Source organism: Lithobates pipiens, unplaced genomic scaffold, assembly GCF_037356315.1.
Source record: "Lithobates pipiens isolate NorthernLeopardFrog02 unplaced genomic scaffold, aLitPip1_a1.2 Scaffold_28, whole genome shotgun sequence".
NCBI classification, from domain to species: domain Eukaryota; kingdom Metazoa; phylum Chordata; class Amphibia; order Anura; family Ranidae; genus Lithobates; species Lithobates pipiens.
The window spans coordinates 209,249,045-209,261,981 of NW_027507789.1; the positions used below are offsets into that span (position 1 = coordinate 209,249,045).

Sequence of the window (12,937 nt, forward strand, 5' to 3'; positions counted from 1 at the left end):
TAGAACTATAGGCAAACAGTTTTTCTTCATTTTGGCTAGAGCAACGGTGGGTTTTAACCCCCTGCCAGATTTTGTTTTCACCATCTGGGTCCCATTGCGGTGAATTCCCTTCACTTCCTGTCCAATAGCCAAACAGGAAGTGAAAGGCAATCCCTGAAAATTTAGGGAATTCCTTGGGAAACCCCAAGTCACCAGAACTAGTGTCCCCATTGGAAGATTTCCCCTCTATTACTTTTCTAGGAACAAGCCAAAACTTTTTTTTACTTTCAATGATAAATGGTAAGCTGGACAAATAGGGAGGGTGAGTCTCCTTAAACGGGGGGCACAGACAACAATAAAAACTGACAGGGGTTGTAATTTCTCTCCACTCTATCCAAAACTGAAAAAAATAATGTTTTGCCTTTAGTTATACAGTTGTGCTCATAAGTTTACATACTCTGGCAGAATTTGTGATTTCTTGGCCATTTATCAGAGAATATGAATAATAAAAATTCAAAAACTTTACTTTCACTCATGGTTAGTGTTTGGCTGAATCAATTTATTATCAATCAACTGTGTTTACCCATTTTAAATCATGACAACAGAAACTATCCAAATGACCCTGATCAAAAATGTACATACCCCAGTTCTTAATACCGTCTATTGCCCCCCTTTAACATCAATGACAGCTTGAAGTCTTTTGTGGTATTTGTGGATGAGGCTCTTTATCTTCTCAGATGGTAAAGCTGCCCATTCCTCTTGGCAAAAAGCCTCCAGTTCCTGGAAATTCTTGGGCTGTCTTGCATGAGTGGTTCAATAATATTGAGGTCAGGAGATGGCCACTCCAGAACCTTCACTTTATTCTGCTGTAGCCAGATTGACTTGGACTTGTGTTTTGGATCATTGTCATGTTGGAATGACCAAGTACGTCCCATACGCAGCATCCTTGCTGATGAATGCAAATGTTCCTCCAGTATTTTTTGATAACATACTGCATTCATCTTGCCATCAATTTTTTCAATTTTCCTGTGTCTTTGTAGCTCATACATCCACAAAACATCAGCGATCCACCTCTGTGTTTCACAGTAGGAATGGTGGACCTTTCATCATAGGCCTTGCTGACTCCTCTCCAAATGAAGCGTTTATGGTTGTGGCCAAAAAGCTCAATTTTGGTCTCATCAGTCCAAATGACTTGTGTCAGAAGGTTTGAGGCTGGTCTCTGTGCTGTTTGGCGTATTGTAAGGGGGATACTTTGTGGCATTTGCGTAGTAATGGTTTTCTTTTGGTAACTTGATCATGCAGCCCATCTTTCTTCAAGTGCCTCATTGTGCATCTTGAAACAGCCACACCACATATTTTCAGATAGTCCTGTATTTGACCTGAAGTTATTTGTGGGGTTTTCTTTTCATCCCGAACAATTTTCCTGGCAGTTGTGGCTGAAATTTTAGTTGGTCTACCTGACCGTAGTTTGATTTCAACTGAATTCCTAATTTTCCACCTCTTGATTAGCGTTTGAACACTGCTGATTGGCATTCTCAATTCCTTGAATATCTTTTTATATCCCTTTCCTGGTTTATACAGTTCAACTACCTTTTCCCTTGAAAATTCTTTTGCTTTCCCCATGACTCAGAATCCAGAACCGTCAGTGCAGCACTGGATGAAAGATGCAAGGGTCTGTCAGGAGTCCAGAAACTCATTGAGCTTTTACACACACACAAACACACACTAATTACATGCAAAAAGATCACACATGAGGATGGTTTCCGGTAATAGCCATTCAAACTCCTTTGTGTCAACTTGTGTGCATGTTATCAGTCCAAAATCACAGAGCCTGTAAACTTTTGATCAGGGTCATTTGGGTAGTTTGTTGTCATTATGATTTAAAAAGAGTAAACACAGTTTATTCATATTCTCTTAAAAATGCCCAAGAAATCATAACTTCAACCAGGGTATGTAAACTTATGAGCACAACTGTACTTTAATGGTTACCCATAGGTAAAAGATTACATTTGACTAATCAGGTCATTTTTTAATGATCTCACACTATAATCCATCTATAGCAGTTACTGTCAGTTTATGAGTGAAAGGAAACCTCACCCCGATGTCAAAGGACACATAATGTTCAATGTATGTATGCTCGAGAGGACTGTCAGAGACTGCAGACCCAATAGTGGAAATGAGGGTCAGGGTGGAAATGAGGGTCAGAGGGTGGACAGGATACACTGTTGACTGGGGATATCCTGCAGAAGACGATCTAAAAATGAGAACATGTTGCATGGGGCTAGCAGAGGTCAATGCTATCACCCTAATGTTCCCACTACATACTTCTGAGGGCTGCACATCATAACCAAAGGGCCACATGTTGGACACCGGGGATCTAAACATTGAAAATGACAAGTACCTTCCCACTTGGTCCCGCTGTTCTCCTCATTTCATCAAGGAACTGCATCTTCAGGACCACCCGAGGGTCCATTCTTGGTGGAAAAGGAAGCCCTGTGATTATTACACCACGGCCGTTGCAATCCGCAAAATCCAAGCCCTCACTAGCCTGGAAATGGACAGAGAGGCATTAGTATAGCATGCTAAACTTGGTTATGTTTTAGCAGGTCGATGAGCATCCTGTAACACACACCTTTCCTCGACACACAGCAAGGAAGCTGGCACCGGAGCCATTGGGAGCTTGTATTTTCTCATAATACGCATCCATAATCTGGAAGACAAGTAAAAGGACAACAAATGAAAACACCCACAATGCAGGCTCTACAGCCTCGTACACACCACTAGTGTGGCGAGACCGCTCCAATCTGAGCCACTGTACTAACAATCCGATCACAAACAAGGTCCATAAAGACATGGATGAGAGGGTTTAGGGTGGAGAAACTGGACTGGCCAGCACAGAATCCAACATCAGTGCCTGACCTCACAAATGCTCTACTGGAAGATTGGTCAAACATTCCCATAGACACACTCCTAAACCTTGTGGATGGCCTTTCCAGAAGAGTTGAAGTTGTTATAGCAGCAAAGGGTGGATCAACTCAATATTCATCCCTACGGACTAAGACTGGGTTGACATTAAAGTTAATGTGCGTGTAAAGGGGGGGGGGGGGGGGGGGGGGGGGAGTACCAGTACTTTTGGTAATATAGTGCATAGCAGTGCTCGACAAAACCCGGTCGCCAGGTCGCATTGGCGACTAGAATCAGCGACCTTGCGCCTGGGGCAGCATAGCTGGGGGTATCCTGTCTCCGTGGACCCCCCCCCCCCCCGCGCGATCGCGTCGGGCCGCGCCGCAGGCGGCCGGTAATTGAGCCCCCGGCTTTGAGGCCTTCTGTGATCCTATGGTTCCTTCTGGAATCTGGCGCCCTCTTGTGGTGGCCGTTGGAATTACAACCAACAATGCTAATGGGCCAGTCTTTCTCCATCCCTTTACTTAGAACCCCTAAACAAAACAAACAAAAAAAAATATATATATATATATATTTATATTAATATAATATAATATAATATATATTTTTTTTTTTAAATTATTTTTTCTAACACCCTAGAGAGTAAAATGGTGGTCGTTGCAATACTGTCTGTCACACCATATTTGCACAGCGGACTTACAAGCGCACTTTTTTTGGGGAAAAAATTTTTATTTAATAAAAAAAAAAAAGACAACAGTAAAGTTAGCCCAATTTTTTTTTTATATTGTGAAAGATAATGTTACGCCGAGTAAATCGATACCCAACATGTCACGCTTCAAAATTGCGCCCGCTCATGGAATGGCGACAAACTTTTACCCTTTAAAATCTCCATAGGCGACGTTTAAAGGTTGCACGTTTTGAGTTACAGAGGAGGTCTGGGGCTAGAATTATTGCTCTTACTCTACCGATCGCAGCGATACCTCACATGTGTGGTTTGAACACCGCTTTCATATATGCGTTCGCTTCTGCACGCAAGCTTGGCAAGACAGGGCGCATTTAAAACAATTTTTTTTTCTTATTTTAACTTTTATTTTTATTTTTTTCACTGTTCTTTTAAAAAAAAAAATGTGTGTCACTTTTATTCCTATTACAAGGAATGTAAAAATCCCTTGTAATAGAAAAAAGCATGACAGGTCCTCTTTTATATATGAGATCCGGGGGGTCAGAGAGACCTCACATCTCATATTTACACTAAAATGCAATTTAAAAATGTCCCTCTAAGAGCTATGGGCAATGACTTGGAGACAGGTGGGGGGCTGGGGGCTATCTTCCCCTCACTCGTCTCCATGTCAGGCCAGGGACAGGTCCAGATCGCCGTCACGGACCTGGCTCCTAACTTTTTTAGCTGGCTCCTAGATTCCAAGCAAATTTGTCAACCCCTGGTGCATAGTATAGTCAAAGAAAAACTAACGTCAGAGAAAGATTAGGTCTCCTCTCCCGCCAAACAGGACGGTGTTTTGTGCCAGAGTGGTGCAAATATCAAGAATGCATGAACAGAAATAAAATCCTTTGGCAGGTAAAACAGATCTCGTACTGTATATGTATTTCATCTGTGTATTTACAGAATGCGATGCTGTGCTTCACAGACATGGCAGAAATTACACCCTCATCGATCAAGACCCATTCGGATGAATAGCTTGTTCTGCAAGCGCCACACAACGGGGTTAAAACAGGCGGCGAGGAGGCAATACGACTCCCCACCATTTGTGAAATCTAAATACTGACTGACTATTCAGAGAGCAAAGCACATATGAAAAATTCATTGTTTTCAACTATTTTTAAGAATTAAAAAAAATAAAAAATGTATTGCGGTTGAGGTACCTTTGTTGAAATATCATGGGTCTAAACAGAACCCTGATGTCTCACATTTGAGACAGGATGGAACTGAGGACAGAGATTCCTCAGTCCCTTTCTTTGCAGCCGCAGCTGCAATGGACAGTGAATGAAGTGCTGTGCGGCTCCTGTTCATTCACAAACTGAAGAATATTAAACCGTTTACTATGCTTCGGTGATGAATGGACACAGTGAGTGATCGTACACTCAAGAAAGGAGGGGGCTAGTAAACATTTTTACCCTCATACCCCCCTCCCCACGAGTTCCATCCTGGAGGAGAGGGGAGAAGCCACCAGCACTGTGGGAGGGGGGGTATACAGGGTGGGCCTGGCAACAGGTGGAGGGGGGGGGGGGGTCACAGACACTAGAATTAAATGCCCCTTCAGTACAGCTGGAAGAAGAAAGAGTAGTAACTGGTAAAACAGCATTGGGATGCAAAAGAGCCACAAGTGTAAGCAATAAGGCAATACAGCCAGCCAGCCCTCATGCTCGGTAGGTGCACAGGACACCCTTTTGAACAAACGGGTCCTGGCCCTGGCACAGGAGGACCTGCCATACTACTTTATCAGTGGTCCTGAGCCATTTGCTTCTATTAAAACAGGGAACTAAACCTTTAGTAACAAAAAACTTGCACTTTCACCTCTGCAATAAAAACAAAAACGTACCTGCCTGTTTATAATGTCCTTTCTGAATGGACACCAACCTGTGCATGCAGCTCAGCATACAGCCTTGGCTTGGTGTCAGGAAAATCGACTCTCCTATGCGGGAGTCACATCCTTCCTACCGGTCAGTCAACAAGCCAAAAACCTGGCACCCGGATTTTACCACGATTTTGTGTCCGTCACTCAGAATGTTCCTATTCTGAACACGATACTTCCGCATTCAGGAGAGGAGGGTTGAACCTCCCCTAACCGCAGCAGCTCCTAAACGATTGTAAAAGCCTATGTGTACATGGACACACAGGCTTTCATGGAGTTATGAGCTTAGGCAAAAAATAAAAATAAATTTAAAAAACCGCCAAAAGCTCCTAAAGTTTAGGAGTAGTTAGTGTACATGAAGTCTAAAATTGACCACCCACCTTGTAATATATTTCATAGATTACTTTGATGCAACTTTGAAGCTTTCCACATCAAAGATGACAACGTCGTTCATTTTTAAAGAGGATTTGACTTTCAGGTGAGTCAGGTCTTAAGTGTCCATACCACAATATTATTCCTGCATACCATTGTTCTACCTCACTCTGCCACACACCACCTGCCAAAACCACTTCCTACGCGACTCCCTTGAATGATCGTCACTCAACACAGGCGTTGTGAAATGAAGGGACTTTAGGAAATGCGGGAGCTAAGATCAGCAATAAACAGATTCTGTAGAAGACAAATCCTAAAATGAACAACATGCGCTGATGAAATACGGCATTCCAGAAACATAAGGTCCTCTTTAGAAGGAACATGTGATTGCAGAATCATGGAAACTACTCGTTACAGATGCAGGTTGTGAGGAAGCGGTCTTCCCGATTGCGCTGCCTAGTTATGCACGGACCTGCAACAGGGATGCAGGATATGAACTGAGATTATACAAACTTCACAAGCGGCAGGCTTGTTTTAGGTCCATTTTCCCCCATGAAGGGCGAAGCAATAGGTTCACCATTTACAGAGCTTCACTGATACAGTGCATCTGGAAAGTATTCACAGCGCTTCACTTTTTCCACATTTTGTTAGGTTACAGGCTTATTCCAAAATGGATTAAATCCATTTTTCCCTCAAAATTCTACCAACAATACCCCATAAAGACCACATGAAAGAAGTTTTTTTTTTTTTACTAATTTATTAAAAATAAACAATCCCATGTACATAAGTATTCACAATCTTTGCTCAATACTTGGTGAAGCTCCTTTGGCACCAATTTATAGCCTGAAGTGTTTTTAAGTATGATAATACCATCTTGGCACACCTATTTTTGGGCAGTTTCCCCCATTCTTCTTTGCAGGACATCTCAAGCTCTATCAGGTTGGATGGGGAGAGTCAATGCACAGCCATTTTCAGATCTCTCCAGAGACGTGCAGTCGGGTTCAAGTCTGGGCTCTGGCTAGGCTACCCAAGGACATTCACAGAGTTGTCCCGTAGCCACTTTTGTTATCTTGGCTGTGTGCTTAGAGTTATTGTCCTGTTGGAAGATAAACCTTCGCCCCAGTCTGAGGTCCAAAGTGCTCTGGAGCAGGTTTTTATCAAGGATGTCTCTGTGCATTGCTGCATTCATCTTTCCCTCAATCCTGACTAGTCTCCCAGTTCCTGTCACTGAAAACCATCCCCACAGCATGATGCTGCCCCTGTTTCATCACATATGGCGACCCATCACATTTGGCTACCCTCTGGATCACATTTGGCTACCCTCTGGACTGAGCATTCAAAACACCGCCATATGCGTTCCAATACTGTGGCGATCTGCGCTTGCACAGAATTTTGTGGCCGCACCCCCGAGTCCAGGTTCAAGCCCCAACATCCAAGTGAACATAGAGTTAGATTTTAATTATGCCGAACAAAGCGAGGCCGTGCCCGAAGCATGGTGAGCCCGCAAGGGGCCCTGTGGCAAAGCGGTGTCTTACAACAGCGTTGGAACGCATATGCGCATGCGCACTCCAGCAGGTAGCTGAATGTGACGCAACACCGCCACCATGCTTCACTGTAGGGATGGTATTGGCCAGGTGATGAGTGGTGCCTGGTTTCCTCCAGACATGAAGCTTGCTATTCAGGCCAAAGAGTTTGATCTTTGTTTCATCAGACCAGAGCATTTCGTTTCTCACGGTCTGAGAGTTCTTCAGGTGCCTTTTGGCAAATTTCAGACGGGCTGTCGTGTATTGTACTGAGGAGTGGCTTCCGTCTGACAACTCTACCATACAGGCCTGATTGGTGGAGTGCTGCAGAGAAGATTTTTCTTCTGGAAGGTTCTCTTCTCTCCAGAGAGAAACATTGGAGCTCTGTCAGAGTGACTATCGGGTTCTTGGTCACCTCCCTGACTAAGGCCCTTCTCCCCCGATCACTCAGTTTGGCTGGGCGGCCCGCTCTAGGAAGAGTTCTGGTGGTTCCAAACTTCTTCGATTTACGGATGATGGAGGAAATTGTGCTTATTGGGAGCTTCAATGCTGCAGACATTTTCTGTACCCTTCCCCAGATCTGTCACTCCATACAAACCCGTCTCCGAGGTCTACAGACAATTCCTTGGACTTCATGGCTTGATTTGTGCTCTGACATGCATTGTTAAAGGGTAACTCCATTTTCGTGGGGGGAAAAAAAAAATAGCAAAAAAAGAAAAAAATATAGCGCATATAATTGCAACACTATTCATATTGTAATTAAATGTTATTAAAAATTACCTTTCCTTTTCAATCTGCAGCTCTGTAATTTTCTGAGAATGCATTGCAATATAGCTATCTGGAGTTGTTCTGCACACACAGTGTGTACTGGCCACCCCCCAGAAACATAATTTCCTGCTTGTGTGATTGGCTCAAAAATTTTCTTAGAAATCTGCACTAAGATACAAGTCAGATTTCAGGCATCTCCTGCAACAAAAATGTCATTTTTTGAGAGATACTTTCAATAGAAACCCGTCAAAAGGGATGCAGGCCTAGCAGATTTCCTCTTTAGTGCCCTGCTACTGCCACAGCTGACAGTTAATTATGAAACCACTCCCATTAGTCCCACGCAGTTACAGAGCCACAGAGAAAAACACATGGATTTCTTCAAAATAACAAAGAATCTGCAACAAAATTTGGTAAAATCCTTGCAATATACATAGATCACCCAGAGGGGAATGTTTTTTTTCTCAACAAAAGTGGAGTTACGCTTTAACTGTGGGACCTTATATAGACAGGTGTGTGCCTTTCCAAATCATGTCCAATCATCTGAATTTACCACAGGTGGACTCCAATCAAGTTGTAGAAACATCTCAAGGATGATCAGTGGAAATCTGAGCTCAATTTTGAGTGTCACGGCAAAGGCTGTGAATACTTATGTACATGGGATTTTTTTTTTTTTTACTTTTTTTTTAAAATAAATTAGCAAAGATTTCAACAAACTTCTTTCACCTCGTCATTATGGGATATTGTTTGTAGAATTTTGAGGAAAATAATGAATTTATTCCATTTTGGAATAAGGCTGTAACATAACAAAATGTGGAAAGCGTGAAGCGTTGTGAATACTTCCCGGACGCAATGTACATATACTTACCATCCTTTTGCTCCCCCCAGGGCTCCATTCTGCTACTGGGATTGAAAGGAAAGCCATATGTAAACTACAACTATAGAAGACACACAGGGCTATGCATTCCCTATGATGGCACAGATTGGCCCAACGTTGTCGCATGGTCCTCCATACTCAAAAGGTAACAGGTATTTCTTTTGGCTTCCAACCCCAAAATGAGCAGCAGGAGAGTGCCAAAGCCATTCTTGCATTTTTTTTTTTTTGTGCACATTAAAGTGGTAGTAAACTCCACTTTGTTACTTTTACTCATAGGTAAGCTAACAAATAAGCTCATCTGTAGGTAAAATTAATATCTCCCAAAACGTGCACCATTGAGGAAATAACCGCTGGTTTTGTAGCCGGTGACATCACTGGCACATGCACACTGAACTCTGAATTGAGGGCACAATGAATGTGTGCTGTCAATCCAGAGCGCTTTGTCACAACTGTGGCATCATGGCGGCTTGGCCATTCAAATGGCTGGAGCCTGCGAACCTGGAAGGAAGACTGGGTGAAGATGAAAGCACAGTAAGCTGTGATGGCGTGCCGCTGGAGGGTTTAGTTTTAGAGGTAAGTCTTTCATAATGTGCTAGTATGCGATGTAACCTAGCACATAACGGCACTAACTTGCAGTGGGACCAGATTTTCTTTTAGTTAGACTTTAATATCACTTTAAGATGCACCTCTTAGGTCTGAAGATTAGTAAAAAAAAAAAAAACAAAAAAAAAAAAAAACACCCCAAACATTTTCTGAAAGCAGAGACCCTGAAGAAACAAATACTGGTAGCTGTCATTTATTTTTTATTTTTTAGGGAAAGTATTGATCAAAGCCATAATTATCTGTTGATTAATATAATATTAAAAAGCCGAGGATGCAAGGAGTAAAATATACCAAAGATGTTAAGCATTAAATATGAGGACACCTGTGAATCAGTGACGAGCTTCCCAAAATTTTCCAAAGCCAACAACTTGGTCATCAATTCAGTTAACCGTAAATGATGGCCCTAGAATTATTGAGCTTACTCTGGCATTCCAAGAGATACTAAATATGTGTAGTACGATTGTCGCATCTGTACAAGTCAGTTTACAGGGCTGTGATGCCATGTACATTGGTGGCAAGGAAAGTGTCAAAAACAAGCCAGTGGCTCACTACAAGTAAACCATGTAAACACTCAGGCCGCTTTCACACTGGGGTGTAGGCGGTAATGCACCACTATTTTGACGATAGCGGGGTGCTTTTAACCCCCGCTAGCGGCCAAAAAAAGGGTTAAAACTGCTTGCAAAGCACCGGCACTTTTCCAGCGCTGCCCATTGATTTCAATGGGCAGGGGCGCTGTAGGAGCGGTGTACACACCGCTCCTACAGCGCTGCAAAGATGCTGCTTGCAGGACTTTTTTTTACCATCCTGCAAGAGCACCGCTCCAGTGTGAAAGCACTTGGGCTTTCACACTGGAGTGAGAGGAGAGGCTCTTTACAGGGCACTATTTTTATCACTATAGCGCCTGTAAAGGGCCTCAGTGTGAAAGCAGCGAAAGGCAGAGCAGAATGCCAGCAGCAAATATTTAGCTATCTCACCTCAGTAAATGTTCCTTTGCCTCTTGGCTCCACAAACATCGGCTTAACATCCTCAATTCGGGAGGAAAGTCCATTTTCCTGCAAACGAAAGCAGTTTGAGTTTTGCAAGTAAACGTGATAAATTACGGGAGCTTGGTACTGCAGTGGTAAGCGTTGTTCTCTTAGAATACTCAGGCCCCGCAGTTTGTGTTATTCAGCATCTACAGATTCCCTCCTGCAATCCACAAATGGAAATGTATTGGCTCCTTCCTATGTCCATAGACTTCAGTGTAGATTATGAATATTGCAAGATTGGACTCTGGAAAAAAAAGCTTCTTGAAGTGGACCTGTGAGTTCGGCTAGGTTGAAATCTCATTCCATATTTCATGTGTATGCATACCCCAGCTGGAATGAGTCGTTGATATCTGTCTTGACATAAGACCTCTAATACCTTTGATACTAAAGTGATTGCTGTTGGATTCACGTTTGTTTCTTTTCTATAATCTTTCATTTGCATAATTACCTGCATTGCTCATCACCCATTGGACTGTTGCTGAGTGGTATAATCCTGATAATTCTAATGTGAACAAAACTTTATATAATTATAACTTCTTGTCTATGGTACTGTTTGGAATTAGGTATAGAACTTTATATATCCCAGGAAGTGGTAGTATAAGAGGGTAGCTTTGCTTATATTATTGTTAATCCCACGTTTTATTGATGTGATAATTTATATGTAACCATTTCAATACTGGGCACTTTCACCCCCTTCCCACCCAGGCCAATTTTCAGCACTGTCGCAGTTTAAATGACAGTGGCGTGGTCATGCAACACTGTACACACAAATGACAAATATTAGGGCACATGCCTATGCAGGAATCCAGCGTCCTCACCCAAGCCAATTTTCCAATCGGCTATCGGGTGTTCGCGTCGCCATCTTGACCAAGAGAAACAGGCAGTAAAGCCTTGCAGCTTCACAGCTTGGTTTTCTAGTGTGCTGCGCTTTGTGAATGGGCAGGCTGTGGAGGAAGGAGGAGGGGCCCGAACGTCTGGCTAAGTTCGTCACGGAGAACTCAGCCAGAAGTGGGAGTGGGTACCTGTTAAAACCAGGTACCCCCCCCCCCCAAAGGTGCCAAATGTGGAAGTGAGAGGGGGAGGCAGACAAGCAGAGCTTCGCCTTTTGCCCTGATCATCAGTGTAAATGATGTAATGTCAGCCTTGCTAGTTGTCGGCACTTGCTTCCTCACACAGAGAGGCAGCATGTGAGAAAAGGACTGCCAATAACCAACAAGTCTGTTTACATGTGACCAGCTGTGATTGGACACAGCTGATCGCATGTTAAAGTGCCGCTGTGATTGGCCCTTTGGGGCTGTGATCACCAAAAGGACACAGCGGTCAAAGAACATGCCCGATGTGCGGGATTTTGGGAGGATGTCTTTGGATGCCCTCCCCGAACTGGAGAACCGTGTGTAGCAGTCCCTACGGGCTTAATTAGCCACAGTCTCCCGCTACCCTAAATCCAACAAGCCCCCGTCTTAGACACCTATTAAGCTTTGTTAGACAAATTTCTGTTGAAATTTCCAATGCTCTCCAGAACGAGATGGGAACAAGACATAGGTCCTATCACAGGGGACGCTCAGGAAGAGGTCCTCCAGTCCTCAATTTAGTTTCCCTTTCCCCCTCCCACAGATTAACCTACGTTTTTATATTGTATAGGGTATATAGAACCCCTGAATTTCTTGGTTGTAGGTCTAAGACCTGACCCGGCTTGTGCTAGATACAGTAATTCTGGCTCCCTTATTCACCTCTTATGGCGTTGTCCCAAACTTCAAAAAAGGTATAGAGCAGGGGGTGGTAGGTACACTTAATGGGCTTTTTTAGGTAAATCTTCCAGTTGAACCACTCACTTGTCTATTGAGCTACTGTACATTGTTTCCTCCACTTTAAGCTGGCCACGCATTAAACAGTTTTCTTACTCTGTATAGGTTATATTTACCTTCATCTATGTAGTTCAAGAGGCTGCCTGATTGCATACAAATTGAAAGCGTTTAGGTTTGACCTCATATTTTATTGTTTTGGTAACTCTAAAGGAAAATTGTGCAAGAGAAATGTATAAACGCAAATAAAAGAAATGTATAAAAACGTGTGGCCAGAATTTGATCCTCAAGTACAGATTACGGTTTTGCTTTCCTTCCTTATGGCCTGCGGACAAAATTGCCCTTAGTTGGGCTTCCCCGTGCTCTCCTACCTTATCTGACTGGATTGCAACCATGCAACAAGTACATAAAAAAAAACATACAAATTTCCTTAGAAACTCAGTGAGGAAGTTTGATGCAATCTGGTCACAATGGCTTGAGTTTATGTGCCCCA

At 43.1% G+C, this 12,937-nt stretch overlaps 1 protein-coding gene across 1 annotated transcript in view; it reads right to left on the bottom strand.

The window, feature by feature from the left end:
• RTEL1 (regulator of telomere elongation helicase 1) overlaps nucleotides 1-12,937 on the bottom strand; it is a gene marked incomplete at its 5' end in the record, with an annotated part of 273,291 nt that overhangs the window by 177,076 nt on the left and 83,278 nt on the right. The window contains 3 exon segments of the mRNA XM_077460418.1: nucleotides 2,381-2,527; nucleotides 2,612-2,689; nucleotides 10,589-10,666. Of these exon segments, the coding sequence (XP_077316544.1) occupies nucleotides 2,381-2,527; nucleotides 2,612-2,689; nucleotides 10,589-10,666 (303 nt within the window).